The sequence below is a fragment of the Drosophila grimshawi genome, unplaced genomic scaffold (assembly GCF_018153295.1).
Source record: "Drosophila grimshawi isolate 15287-2541.00 unplaced genomic scaffold, ASM1815329v1 contig_848, whole genome shotgun sequence".
NCBI lineage: Eukaryota > Metazoa > Arthropoda > Insecta > Diptera > Drosophilidae > Drosophila > Drosophila grimshawi.
In genome coordinates, this window is record NW_025063692.1 from 5,165,322 (window position 1) to 5,180,130 (window position 14,809).

General features: G+C 41.8%; 1 protein-coding gene across 3 annotated transcripts; it reads left to right on the plus strand.

Moving 5' to 3' along the window:
* The first annotated feature begins 1,266 nt into the window (after positions 1–1,266).
* Positions 1,267–14,580, plus strand: LOC6566307 (neuropathy target esterase sws). 3 transcript variants are annotated; one of them, XM_032739065.2, is made up of 11 exons: positions 1,267–2,422; positions 5,276–6,013; positions 6,726–7,585; positions 7,671–8,239; positions 8,788–9,206; positions 9,303–9,578; positions 9,800–9,986; positions 10,899–11,015; positions 12,250–12,461; positions 12,997–13,350; positions 13,441–14,580. In XM_032739065.2, the coding sequence occupies exons 1-11, from the start codon at positions 2,321–2,323 to the stop codon at positions 13,882–13,884; spliced, it is 4,278 nt and encodes a 1,425-aa protein (XP_032594956.1). In that variant the 5' UTR covers positions 1,267–2,320; the 3' UTR covers positions 13,885–14,580. The 3 variants fall into 3 exon arrangements, with proteins under 3 accessions (XP_032594956.1, XP_032594957.1, XP_032594958.1); XM_032739066.2 differs by lacking the exon at positions 10,899–11,015 and adding an exon at positions 11,967–12,083; XM_032739067.2 differs by lacking the exon at positions 10,899–11,015.
* The last annotated feature ends 229 nt before the right edge of the window (positions 14,581–14,809 follow it).

A 14,809-nucleotide genomic window follows, 5' to 3' on the forward strand; every position in this document is an offset into this window, starting at 1 on the left:
TGTGGCAAGTCTTGCCAACTTGGCGAAAGTGCTGTTAGGACGTTGATTTGAAAAAAAATAAAATAAAAATAAATAAATACAACATTTGTAACGGTAAATGGGCAAAGGAAATGCGCATAACTTGAACTTGACGAATTGCCGCTAGATAACTGACGCCACGCCATTTGGTTTACAGCTATCCCTACAAGCCAAATTAGTAGATTAAGTAGCCAACCAGCCAGCCAGCCAGCCTAACGTGCCAACTGCAATCGACTACTTAACATGCTTGGCAAACTCAACTGGCGCCATGCTCTGTTAATTTCTTGAATGCATCATGCATCCATCCAGCCACCCATCCAATCTACATATGTATTTCTTTTTGGATGCACTCGGCATTAGCGTTATTGCTTTTCATTACATCCATTTGGCACGTTACTTTTCGGTTCGGACTTTTCGAACGTAATGAGAGTGTGTTAAAAGCCAAAATGTCTGAATGTCTGCAAGCTAGAAATGGCCGCGAAAGGTGGTTTTTTCGTTTTGTAATTTAACACGAGTCAGACACGACCCACAATTTGTAAATTGAATTATTTGAATATGCAAACGAAAATCGTATTAATATTTTATTTTAAAAAAATGTATACTCCACAATTTTAGTTGTTTTCTCTTGATTTTCTTGCTTAAGTCAGCTCTGTTAATTGTGTTATTATTAAATATAAATTGTCGTGTCACTCGCTCATCTCTAAAAGTGCAGCTGCAGATTTCACCGTCGTTCGGAGTTTTGCGCTGCAGACGGCTTAGCCGTACCAAATCCTTAAATAAACAATCCATTAATATTTATAATAGCCCACACACATACACACGCGCGCGCACGCACACACACACGCACTTACACACAGCATATGCACAAAAATGTTACAGTTGTTAATCACTGCATATTTTCAAAGTTAAAGTATTTGTGCATTGCATGCCGTGTGATTTTCAGAAATTTTAAACAAGTCAATTATGAGCTGTACAAAAAAAAAACAAATACATACAATTAAAAGAAATTAACCAAACGAGAAACAACAAAAAATAAGACAAATAGCAAATTGCAGTCAACTGTTAATCGTTTCGAATTTGTAGCAGAGACTTGTCAACGCGCTTGTCACCAAGTTGGCAGCACCAATGTTAATGTGAATGCCTGTATGCATGTGTGTGTGAGAGGGCGTGTGTGTGAGTGTATGTGTGCGTGTGTGGTTAACAGCTGTTGCACAGCAGGCAAGTCAAGTTGACAGGCTGGTCACACAGCCAGAAACAGAACAACGCGAATCAAAATCGAAGCAGAATAATGCTTAAGTTAACTTAAATCTGAAATTTTTCGTGATCCCAATTATATTGTGTGTGGCGGATACGGTGTACGTTGTGCGTCGTATTGTGTTGTGGGCACCCAGAACAACTACTTGCAACGTTTTTCAATAGAACAAAATACGCATTTGACGCTGATTTCTTTCTGTTTTGGCCAGTTTAGTTTAGTTTACTTTACTTTAATTTAGAAATCAAAATTACCTCACAACGCGGCAGTGTGAGGGAGTGAGAAAGAGGGCCAACAAACAACCAAAAGAGAACAACAATCAAACAATCGTTGTCGAACATATTTTTTTTTTAAATATTTTATATTTTTTTTAAATATTTGTTTTGTTGCACTTTCGGTGATAAGCAGCCCAACCGGAAAGGGGTGTTGGGGCGGGGGAACGCCTCAAACAACAACAACCAACATTGAATGCGTGAGAGGATGGCGCGTGCAATACAATGAAAAAAAACAAACAAGAATTGCACAAAGCAAATAAATAATCTATACACACACACACACATACGTATGTGTGTTTGCTTATGTATATGTACGTCATACATATAAAAAAAACGCTCAAATCTACAATTGTGTACTGTGTGCTGTGTCAAGAGGGGGTTGGACACAGCTAATATCCAATGCACAAACCCAAGTGCACACAGCATTCAACAAAGTAAACCAACAACAACAACAACTGCAGCGGTCGCAGCCGAGAACGTAGCAAAACAACAATAACAAAACGTTCTCTTGTCACACTACCTCGCTCCGTCTCTGTCTGTCGCTCTCGCTTTCTCCGTCTATCTCCCGCTTGCTTACTGACAAACGTTTTGTTTGCGACTGCGATTTGGCGGGGGTGGTCACAAAAACAAAAAGAAAAAACAGGAAAACAACCAACAACAAACAACTATTGCAAAAGCATTTCCGCATTTTCAATATCAACAATAACAACTCAGGCGACCCGTTTAGGCGTGCAAAGAAGGAGAACAACAACAACAATAAGAACAGGAGGAACAGATGGATGTCCTGGAGCTGCTCCGTGCGAGCGCCACCGGCTGTTATAATACAATATTCTCCGAAGCCTGGCATCAATATGTGCACAAACAAATCGCAGCAGCGGTAAGTCTACAACACTCATACACACACACACACACATCTCACACACACACACATGTGTGTACGGAGCAGCTGTCAAATAAAGCAAACATCGTTTTGTGTATTTTTCTTTGTTTATTTGTCATAGTACCGATTGCGTTTTGTGGGGGAAATGGGCTCGTCATGACTCATGTTAAGGGCAGGATATTTGGTTTGTGTCTTGACGAATGAAAGAAAAAAAAGGCCTCTGATCATTGCACGTGCCTTAACAGCTACTGTTACTGTTATTTTCCCATAGGCATGTACACAGTGTGGTACACATGTACCTAAATCCGACTTCTTTATTTAACAAAGGATAATCAATTGTTATGTTAAACATTTATAAGCCACCCATGCGTGAAGTTTATAAATTATGTACGCGGTTTTTTTTATTGATTACAAACTGGCAAAGTTCTCACTTTTAAATATTTACTTTTCAAAATTTCACATCGCATAATGGATGAACATATTTTTGTTACTGCCAGTGTACCAAGAAATAGTTTTAGCTGTAGTTGTAGTTGTTGCTGCTAAGTGTTTATCATTTCATCTCGATACAAAAGATCTTTTAGGCTATCACACGCGCAAGCCATATACGTGTGTGTGTGTGTGTGTATGTGTGTGTCTGCTTGGGATTTTTTTTTCATATTTATTTTTTTGCGCACACTTCCGTCAACATAAACGTTCGCTTGCTTTGATTTTGATTCGCAGACAAAAAAAAAAGCTGCAAACCTTCTTATGTAAACACGTTCGCACATGCATGCATAGATTTGACTCTCTCTCTCTCTCTCTATCTATGTGTGTGTGTGTGTGTTTTCTTTCTTATCTTACAATAACTTAAAGCCTGACCCCGAAAGCGCATCAAGAGTGCTTAGCCCATAACTGATTACAATTTTGATTAGTCATTGGGATTTTGTTTTTCCGTTAAATAATGTGCGCGTGTAGATAAACCAACAACCACCCACCACCATCCACAATCCCCTACTGCTCCAGTCAAAATCAGTTTACAATAATTCAATTAACCCCTTGGGGCCAAATCAATTGGGAACTGTCTTCTTCTTTTTTTTTTATCTGTTTCTACTTCTTTTGTTGTGCTTTGCTCTTGCCTTGTGACTTGTTGCCAGGCGTTGATCCAAAAAGACAATAATAACAACAACAGCGCATTTTTGTTGTTGGGTGTATGACCATGAAATACCCTACAATTGAACCAAGAATTTCAATTTTGTTTTTATATTCACATTTCGAATCTCTAGCTGTTTTGCTGATGTGGAATATATATATATATATATATGTATATGTTTGTTCTGCTTATTGCATGCACATAACTTTGGCATACCCGTTTCACTGGACACAGACGAAGTATAAGGCATAAGGAATAAAAAGACTGATGGCAAGTGCGTGTGCATACTTCACACACACATACATGATACGTGCGTACCAGTTACTCACATATGTATGTATGTGTTTATGTACTGTACAAAGAAATCGCAGTTATTTAGAAAATTGTGTTATCGTGACTGGGACGTCAGCAGCAGCTGGTAAAAGCACCTGTTACGATTTTTTGCAATTAATTGAAAATAAGACCATCGGCAACAAAATTATCAATCTTTGTTGGTGCCATTGTTGTTTTATAATTGCGTCTACGGCAATTCCAATTTGAATTTGCTATGCCTCTGCCTCAGTTGTTTTGATTTATATTTGCCGCACTTGAACACTGAAACCTGTTACAAAAATAAACCATAAACAAATATTAACAACAACAACTATAATAGCAGCAGCAAATGCGGAAAAGGCAGCGGCATGCATAACAGCAAAAGCAATAACAACAACAGCAAGTGTTGACAGCGAAGCGACGTCAACATTAACATTAACATTGAGCGACTGCATGCAAAAAAAGTGTCAATTCAAAGGAAGACGTGTGTATGTGTGTGTGTGTGTGAGAGAGAGAAAGAGAGAGAGAAAGAGAGAGAGAGAGAGAGAGAGAGGGAGAGAGAGTTTGAGTGTGCGCTTGTAAGAGAGTGATTGAGTAAGATTGAGTGAGGCTGTTAAAGCGCTCTGCTCATATGCATAAATTTTAGCTTGTGCTTGAAATGAGAGATGGGCAAGTATGCATATGCATGTGTATGTGTGTTGTGTATAGAGAGTGTTGCAGGTGTTTCAAAATTGTGACAAAATGTGTAACGCGTTAAAGTCCATATGTGTATATATGTATATATTTATATATATACACATACATATGTATTCCCGATCAATATCAGCCCAGTCGAGTTGAAATACTCACGTATCTTAGTTCTGAAGCTTCATATTTAAAAGACATGACTATCATTTATGTGTGTAGGCAATGATATTAAATGCATGGGTTTTTTCTCAACTATAAAATTGGTCCACTCTGCAAAAATGGTCTTATTTTGGTTTTGCTTAAAGACCGCTAAAATGAAATCCATACTGTTAACCCACTGTTAAGCTGTGTGGATTTTGGGAACAGTTGTCCGACGGTGTACAAATAATGTATTTGAAATATCTAATCATGAAATTCACATGAAAACAACAGGTGCATCGAAATTGCAAATGTAAATTGTGGGAAAGCTAATGATTTGAAAGTAAAAAGTGTCTTAAATAAAGAGTGTAGCGGCGGGAAAATTAATTAAGTGATGCTGTTTGGCACTCAGCAGATCTTTGCAAGCTTTTTTTTAGGTTCCACAAACGATATTTTGTTTTTAATCTGCAAATATGCCTTAACACTGATTCTAGTCTTCTTCTTCGATTTCTGAGAGACACACTTAAACACTCCGTGCATTATCATTGTTATCGATAACTTTTATTTCGTTATATCGATTGCAGGTGTACTGGTACGGCGCTCTGTTTTTGCTCGGAGTGTTGTTATTCGTGTGGTTCCTGTACTTTAAACGCTTGGCACGTCTCCGTCTCCGGGATGAGATTGCCCGATCGCTGAGTGCGGTGACCTCGGCGGCGACGGGTGTCGATCATCGAGGCTTGCGGTTTCGGAAACGTGACAAGATGCTCTTCTATGGCCGCCGGATGCTGCGCAAAATGAAGAACGTGAGCGGACAGATGTACAGCAGCGGGAAGGGCTACAAGCGGCGGGCCGTAATGCGTTTCGCCCGACGAATTCTGCAGCTGCAGCGCGAGAATCGGCCGCTGGAGATGAAGACGGTGGAGCCACCGGCCGAATATCTGGAGGAGACAATCGAGGGCAGCGATCGTGTGCCGCCGGATGCACTCTATATGCTCCAGAGTATACGCATCTTTGGGCATTTCGAGAAGCCGATCTTTCTGAAGCTCTGCAAACACACCCAAATCCTGCAGCTAATGGCCGGCGATTATCTGTTCAAGATCACCGATCCCGATGATAGTGTCTATATCGTACAGTCCGGTATGATCAATGTGTACATTTGCAATGCCGATGGCAGCACACTCTCACTGAAAACGGTGCGCAAGGGTGAGTCTGTCACCTCGCTCCTCAGCTTCATTGATGTCCTGTCGGGCAACTCAAGCTACTACAAAACCGTTACGGCCAAGGCCATCGAGAAATCCGTCGTCATTCGGCTGCCAATGCAGGTAAGACAATCGACCAGCTTTGTCCCATTCCCATTGGGATTTCATTCGTGATTTCAAACTATTGCTTATACCCTGTACTCATTGAAATTGGGCGTAAATAGAGGGTATGCTGAAGTTGTCGAAAAGTATGTAACAGTTTAAAGAAAGCCGACCACATCAGCTGTATAGCAGACGAGTTAATTTTCCCAGGGTATGTCCTAGTCGAACTCGCTCGAACAGCATCATTCATGTATTTATTTTGTTTTACTGAATTCTAAATTCTAAATAGAAAAAAAAGATAAAAAGTAGAAAATAAACTAATTTAAAAAGTAAAATTCAATATTCAAATTGAAATGAATAGAAGAGTAAGAATTCAGTAGTCAGACTGATCACGATTACGATAAGACGTCAACCCCAACTTGATCTGTGCGAGGTATACAAAAACATATATTCAGAATGAAGTCTTTAGCTAGTATAGTCTCTGAGATCCGACTGTTGCACCTGATCAAGAATACATATATATGTTTATAGTTGATGGGGTCAGAGATGCCTTCTTCTGCCTGTTACATACTCAGGCACAAAACTTGTATACCCTTTTGTAACCATTTGCGATAGTTTCATTGGCTATAAAGAGAAGAGTTTTTCAAGTTTTTCGCTTGTAATTAAACTAGTACGAACACTAATTGCTCCTTCTTCTTCTTCTTCAATTATATGCATATATTTTTTGGGGCAGGCCTTCGAGGAGGTGTTTGATGAGAATCCGGATGTGATGATCCGCGTCATCCAGGTGATAATGATCCGGCTGCAGCGTGTGCTCTTCACAGCACTGCGCAACTATTTGGGCCTCAACGCTGAGCTCGTCCAGAACCATATGCGGAACAAGAATAGCAGCAATCCAATGGCAACTGGACAAACAACTAGCAACGTGCAGTCGCAGACGTCGCAGGCAACACAGTCACGTCCGTCGGGCACGACAAGGACACCAACATCGCCCATGTTGCGTTTGTCGCGCGAGGAGCACACATTATCCGATCCGGATCCCAATCCCAATGCGAATAACCTGCACTATCACGAGATGCATGGCGATGCGCCCTACATTGATCTATACCATTATCAGCAGCAGCAACAATCCCTCAATTCACCACGACGCAATTCTACGGCGCATGTGAGTGAAGCTGCCGCAGCCAGTACAGCGTCCAGTCCCACTACGATCGATCAGCGGCTGGTGCAATCCTCGGCCGTTGACAGTCTGCGTCGGGAGCTGGGACTCGGTGAGGAGGATGCCCACATCATAGAACAATTTGTTCTTGTCCGCGAACTCGAACCGAACGTGACTCTAATCACCGAGGGCAATGCGGACGATGTGTGCATCTGGTTCGTTATGACCGGCAACTTGGCCGTCTATCAGAGCAATGCGGATGCGACGCGTGCCAGCGCCAAGCAGGACGCCAAACCTGAGATGCTCATCCATTTTGTGCACCCCGGCGAGATTGTCGGTGGCCTGGCGATGCTCACCGGTGAAGCGAGCGCCTATACGATCCGTTCGAGGAACAATAGTCGCGTTGCCTTTATACGCCGTGCCGCCATCTATCAGTGAGTAGCGAATCCCCAATTGAGTTCCCCATTGTCCATTACACTCGTCTCATTCCCGATATCCGCTCAATCATCTCTTTTGCAGAATAATGCGTCAGCGGCCGCGCATCGTTCTCGGTCTGGGCAATGGGGTTGTGCGTCGTCTGTCGCCGCTGGTGCGTCAGTGTGACTATGCCCTCGACTGGATATTCCTGGAGTCGGGACGTGCCGTCTATCGGCAGGACGAGAGCAGTGACAGCACCTATATTGTGCTAAGCGGACGCATGCGTTCCGTCATCACGCAACCGAACGGCAAAAAGGAAATTGTCGGTGAATATGGCAAGGGTGATCTCGTCGGCATTGTCGAAATGATAACGGAAACATCGCGTACGACGACAGTGATGGCGGTGCGGGACTCGGAGCTGGCCAAGCTGCCGGAAGGACTGTTCAATGCGATCAAGTTGCGCTATCCGATTGTCGTCACCCGTCTGATCAGTTTTCTCAGTCATCGGTTTCTCGGCTCGATGCAGACGCGAGGCAGCAATGCGTACGGTACACCGGTCGAGGCCAATCCGGTCACGCACAAGTATTCCACGGTCGCCCTGGTGCCCATCACCGATGATGTGCCCCTCACGCCCTTCACCTACGAGCTATACCATTCGCTGTGCGCCATTGGTAAGCACTCTAATACTGATCATCAATACTAGCTGTTCTCATACCAGGTGCAACAGCACAAGGGGAAGAAATACCCATCTGTGAAGGATGGGTTTCCTAGTCATCTACCTTCCACGTTTGACCGGAGGAGGTTACTAGTAATTGCCTTTTAAGTTTAAGCTAGCTTTAAGTCTGAAATAGCGGGTATTATTAGCAGTATAAATTTCCAATTTGGTCGTACTAGCTATCCAATTATGTGAGATATATGGTTATAAACCAGGTATAACGGTTTTGGGAGCCCGAGCTTAAAGATTGTGGAAAATGCGTGCATTTCTGATTAGAGATGGTAGATGGGCGTGGTCTGAAATATACCTTCCAAGTTTGGTGACTCTATCTTTAAAATTGAGGCAGATAAGCATTATCGATTTATCGGGGACGGACAGCCGGACTATTGGTTTTAATCTTGCGAGCACCGTCGGTACCAGAGTAAAAAAGAAAACAACAACATAACCATTTCACATTTCCATTTCGTTATCGGTCGTGTGCTCCCTCTACGATTCGATTTGCAGGTCCTGTGCTACGTCTGACCTCAGAAGTGGTTGGCAAACAGTTGGGCGTCAACATCTTTGATACGGCGAACGAATACCGTTTGACATCGTGGCTGGCCCAGCAGGAGGATCGCAATATAATCACATTGTATCAGTGCGACAGCTCGCTGAGTCCATGGACACAGCGCTGCATGCGTCAAGCGGATGTCATTTTAATTGTTGGTCTCGGGGAACGTTCGCATTTGGTTGGTAAATTCGAGCGCGAGATCGACAAGCTGGCGATGCGAACACAAAAGGAACTGGTCCTCCTCTATCCGGAGACGACGAATGCGAAGCCGGCGAATACGCTCAGCTGGCTAAATGCCCGTCCCTGGGTGACCAAGCATCATCATGTCCTTTGCGTGAAGCGCATCTTCACACGCAAAAGCCAATATCGCATTGTAAGTCAACTCGCATCGAATCGAATCGAATCCTTTTTAAATTTGTCTGTCTCATCTTCTCTTCTTATTCTTCTTCTGCTTTTTCTGTATTTATAGAACGATCTCTATAGTCGCGTGCTGCTATCCGAGCCCAATATGCATTCCGATTTCTCGCGTCTTGCCCGCTGGCTAACGGGCAATTCGATTGGACTCGTTTTGGGCGGTGGCGGTGCACGTGGCGCCGCACACATCGGCATGCTCAAGGCCATACAGGAGGCGGGTATACCGATCGATATGGTCGGAGGTGTAAGCATTGGCGCCCTAATGGGCGCCCTCTGGTGTTCGGAGCGCAACATTACCACCGTCACGCAAAAGGCGCGCGAATGGTCAAAAGTATGTTAACAGTCTGCTTATGATTATGTTAAAATTAGCATTAACATAATCATTGCATTATGTTATTTGTTTTTTTTTAAACATATTTAAATCCTTTTGAATCAAAAGTAGGTTAACAGCCTGCTTGTATATATATATATATATATTATGCATTCCTAGCTGTTTTTTATCCGTGTTGAAAACTTATCAATTTGATTGTTATATGTATGTTGTTTATGCAGAAAATGACAAAATGGTTCCTTCAACTGTTGGACTTAACGTATCCAATCACATCGATGTTCTCTGGCCGTGAGTTCAACAAGACCATACACGACACCTTTGGAGATGTTACCATCGAGGATCTATGGATACCGTATTTTACGCTCACCACCGACATAACCGCCAGCTGCCATCGCATTCACACCAATGGTGAGTGCTGCATCCATTCATCATTCCACACATCTCCAACCATCTGCTGTTGCTATCTCTCCCTCTGTCTACCTCCCTCTATCTCTCTCGCACACCAACTCATTTAGGTGCTTAATTAAGATTCATACGCTTTCTTTTAGTTTAAGCTGCTTTCACTTATAATGATGATGCCTTGTTTTTGTTTTTTTTTTTTGCTTCTTTTGTTTTATTTCAATTGTTTTGTTTTAGTTTATTGAATTTTATTATATATATATTTATAGTTTGTGCATAATATTTGGTTATTGGTTTGGTGTTTGAGTCTTTCTGTATACATATGTATGTGTGTATGTAGCTTGTAGGACAAACACAAAGACACACACACACACATGCATACATACATACATACATACATACACTCGTACATACATTTGCTGCACACTTTAAAGAGAGGCACTGACGCACTCCACTCTCCACACAAAAGAGACAAATTTCCCCTCCTTCATGTGTCGCCCAATTGGAGACTTACTGAGCTTCTCCCCAATATGTTATTGCTGTCTGTGTGTGTGTGTTTTTTTTTTTTTTATTATCGGCCTCCACGTTGTCTCTTTCATTGTCCTCTACATATATATGTATATGTATGTTGTGCGTTCTTGTTGGTGTCTCTTGGCTAGAACTAACCTGCTGCTGCCAATTCGATCAAAAATAATATAAAACAAATTCTAATTCATGAACGTGATATGTGATTGGTTTTTAATTTTCATTCGCTCGCCTTCACCAAACTCAAAACTCAAAGCTGTTTCTCTCTCTCTCTCTCTCTCTCTCTATTTCTCTTCCCACACGCACACACACACACATACACTCACACACACAAACATTTACATAACAATGCTCGCTCACTTGCAAACAAAAAAACAAAAAAAAAATCTGTCTCAGGATCTCTGTGGCGTTTTGTGCGCTCCTCAATGTCACTCAGCGGTTATATGCCGCCGTTATGCGATCCACAAGATGGACATCTTCTGCTGGATGGCGGCTATGTTAATAATTTGCCAGGTAAATAGCAACTAGCAACTAAAATTAGAAATACGATTACCTACCTTCCCCCCTCCCCTCCTTACCAAACGCTCCACCACCTCTTGATTCCTCTAACACAACGATGATAATCATATCTTTCAATATCAAATTTTTCGGAATATAGAGAGCGCAGAAAGTGTTGGATTTAATGTTTGTCTCTGACTGCAACTGTTAACTGTTAATTAGCCATGCTGGTTGGCGTTGCACACTCGTTTCCTTCTATTCGACTAGACCCCTCTCCTTCGCCCTCGTTCCTTACAAACACGCACACGTTCCTCTTGCTGTTGTCGTTGTTGTTGTTATTCTGTTATTCTTGCGGTTGCCGATAAGAATAGTCTGTGGATCGTATTGCCAAAGTAGCCATTTGTTTTCGTTTTTGTTTCTCACGCATTTTCTCATACATACGCATACGTGTGCATACACATGTATATATATATATACACCTACCCCACTTACACATACAAAGGCAAACAGAGCACACAGAACACAGATCTAAATTAATTAATTTAAATTTGCTCTCTTTTCGATTTGTAAATTGTATTTGCTTACACTGTTTACATGCACTAATAATGCATATGTACATATGTATGTATATTATTATCGTTTTAGTTGATTTTGAACTTTATCTATTTCGTATCTGTATGTGATTTATTTTAATAGTTTAACATGAATCTTCATCGTATCTTTGCACTAAAGTAAACAAAAGGAAAAAATTAACTGTACACACACACACACATACATACGTAGACACACACAACAATGGCAATAAAATTGTGTTTTCTTTCTCTCTCTTTCTATTTACCTCCCTTCGCCCCCCTCCTACCCACAAAAACAAACAAACATACACCTTGTCCACGTCGACTCACACACACACATATATATACATACAACTGTGCGCTTGTCCTTTTTGCGTGATACCGTTATGTTCAGGTCATCTGTGGCGCTATTGTCGCGCCAGCATGTCCATTGCCGGCGTCTTTCCCCCCTTCTGTGACTATCGCGATGGGCACCTGCTGCTCGATGGATGCTATACGAACAATGTCCCAGGTAACATTAACAGTAACAGTAACAGTCACGGGTAAAAGAATCCAACACTCTGGCTCAACTGGACACATCTCGATTAACACAAATTATTGTTCTAACATTAACAATTGTTGCCAACACTTATTTATACATATGTTATCTTACATAATCAACAACAATAACAACATAGCTGATGTTATGCACAATTTGGGCGCCGCACACATAATTGCCATCGATGTGGGCTCACAGGATGACACGGATCTGACCAATTATGGTGATGATCTGAGCGGCTGGTGGCTGCTTTATAAGAAATGGAATCCCTTCACCTCACCGGTCAAAGTGCCTGATCTGCCCGACATACAATCGCGTCTCGCCTACGTTTCCTGCGTTCGTCAATTGGAGGTGAGTTTCTCTCTCTCTCTCTCTCTCACTCTTTCACTGTTAACTGTCACCTGCCCAGCAGGTGCACATTATGAATTCAATTTGTCATCTATACATTAATAGTTTAATATATATATTTAAAATATAGAAATTTTACTATATTTACAATTTGATGAATTATACTCGGATACTAGGATATATAGCAATATTAGAAAAATTTCAAATTTTATTTTCAAGCCCAAAAAAAAGTGATCAATTAAAAATTTAAATCCACAATGTTAACTCACTGTGATCTGTGTGGATTCTGTTCGATTTTGACGGCGGTTATCGGCAATGGAAATAGTAAATTATGATTGAAACATGATTTTAATATATTGCAAATTTCGTCCCGCGTACAGCAGGAGTATTTCTAATAACAATTAAAAATCTGTTGCCAGATAAAGATGGGTCAATCATTCACTAGTTGCCTGTTTGCGAGTTTATCTTATTATCCATTGATGGGTTAATTTCTTTGTTATTGTTTATGTTTTTCTCCTTGATTTCTCTTCGGTTGCAGGAAGTGAAAAACTCGGACTATTGCGAGTATATACGACCGCCGATAGATAAATATAAAACGCTTGCATTTGGCAGTTTCGATGAGATTCGGGACGTGGGATATGTGTTTGGTAAGAACTACTTCGATACGATGGCGAAGGCGGGCCGCTTGGGTCGGTTCAATCAGTGGTTCAATAAGGAGCCACCGAAGCGCGGCAATCACGCCTCCCTCAACGAATACACGTTCATCGATCTGGCACAGATCGTGTGCAAGCTGCCCGAGACATATGTGCGGCTGGGTACACCGGATCTGTTTAGCGAGGATGAGGATGAGGATTTCGATGGATATATCTCCGAGCCAACCACTTTAAATACGGTAAATACAATTAGTATTCGTCATCATCATCATCAACATCATCATCATCAGTATCATCAATTCATCAATTGTGATTGTGTTTGATTGCAGGATCGCCGTCGCATCCAGGTACATCGGGCGGGCAATTCGCTATCGTTCTCAGAGGCTGAACTGGACTCCGATGTGGAGCTCGATCTGGAGATGGAGAACAAAGTGGACAAGGCAACGCAATCGACGCCAACGTTGCCAGACAAACGCAGTGTCCAAACGCCGACGCCGTCTCTGTTCAATCTGACGATGCCCATAGCCGTGGACGAGATCGATAAGAGTAGTGGGAGAGTGAAACGAAAGTTGGAGGCGACGAACACGGCGAGCATAGCCGAGCCAGAAGCCAGTCCATCCATAAAGGCCGAGGCGACAACCCAAACAACGCCTCCAACCAGCAAGAGGACGGAGCAAGACGAACACGAGCTCGAACACGAGCAGGTGGTGGAAAAACAGCAGGTGATGGATAAACAGCAGGGGAATACAACAAATAACGATACCAAAAACTAGCTATAAATTGTGCGAAAAGGCGCCAATCATCAATCGTCGTCTGTCTGAGATATTTTTATAGTTGTTAGTTTAAATAGCCGAAGGAGCAGGAGCATGATCAGATAAAGCTAAGGCTGCTGCCGAAGCAGAAGCAGAAGCAGAAGCAGCAGGAGCTGTGAAGTAGACGCAGCCTGGCTAATCAGAATCTCCATTAATCGTTAAGTAAAACAGACAATGAAATCGTTATATTGTTTAATTATATACTGTAAGTGTATAGCATATTTAGGCATAGCTTTAGCTAATCACACACACACAGATACGACACTCAGCCACCCTGTACATACATGATGTATACATCACATAGAGCTATATATATATCTATTTTTTTTTTGCGATATATTTGACATATATGCGACAAATCGGAGCTCTCTATCTCTATCTCTCCCCCTCTCTCTCTATCCCTCCCCCTCTCTCTCTATCTCTCTCTCTCTCTCAGTCTTTCTCTATCACCGAGTCCGCACCCACTCCATTCCACACTATTCATATAGATCCACTGATATCCTGATAGCAAGGCCCACACCAAAAAAAAAAAAACAACTCAAAAGCACACACATATTTTTTGTATTAGCTAATAAAAACTGAAATAAATCGTTTGTTTTTATGGTCGAATTTTTTTTAAGATGAGCAAGTGAAAATGTAAATTAAATAAACACAAATGTGAAACGACAAACTATTTTACTTATAATTTTCCCGTTCCTGTTCCTTATAACAAATGTAAGAATTGATTTTAGAAAATGCAACGTTTGAAAGCATTCGATTGGAATCATAAAAAGCTGAAACAATTAAAGAAATATATTCATGGATTTGTGAAGGACCAATGCCATCGAAGTGCATTCAATAATTATGGGGTGTCATCTAAGAGCCCAAACACTTGGACTGTCGGAGC

Excerpts from the sequence above, each read along its gene's own strand:
- LOC6566307 (XM_032739065.2), top strand. The coding sequence starts at position 2,321 with ATGGATGTCCTGGAGCTGCTCCGTGCGAGCGCCACCGGCTGTTATAAT. Across the intron at positions 2,423-5,275 it reads ACAAACAAATCGCAGCAGCG|GTGTACTGGTACGGCGCTCT; the intron begins GTAAGTCTACAA and ends TATCGATTGCAG. Across the intron at positions 9,987-10,898 it reads CCATCGCATTCACACCAATG|GATCTCTGTGGCGTTTTGTG; the intron begins GTGAGTGCTGCA and ends AATCTGTCTCAG.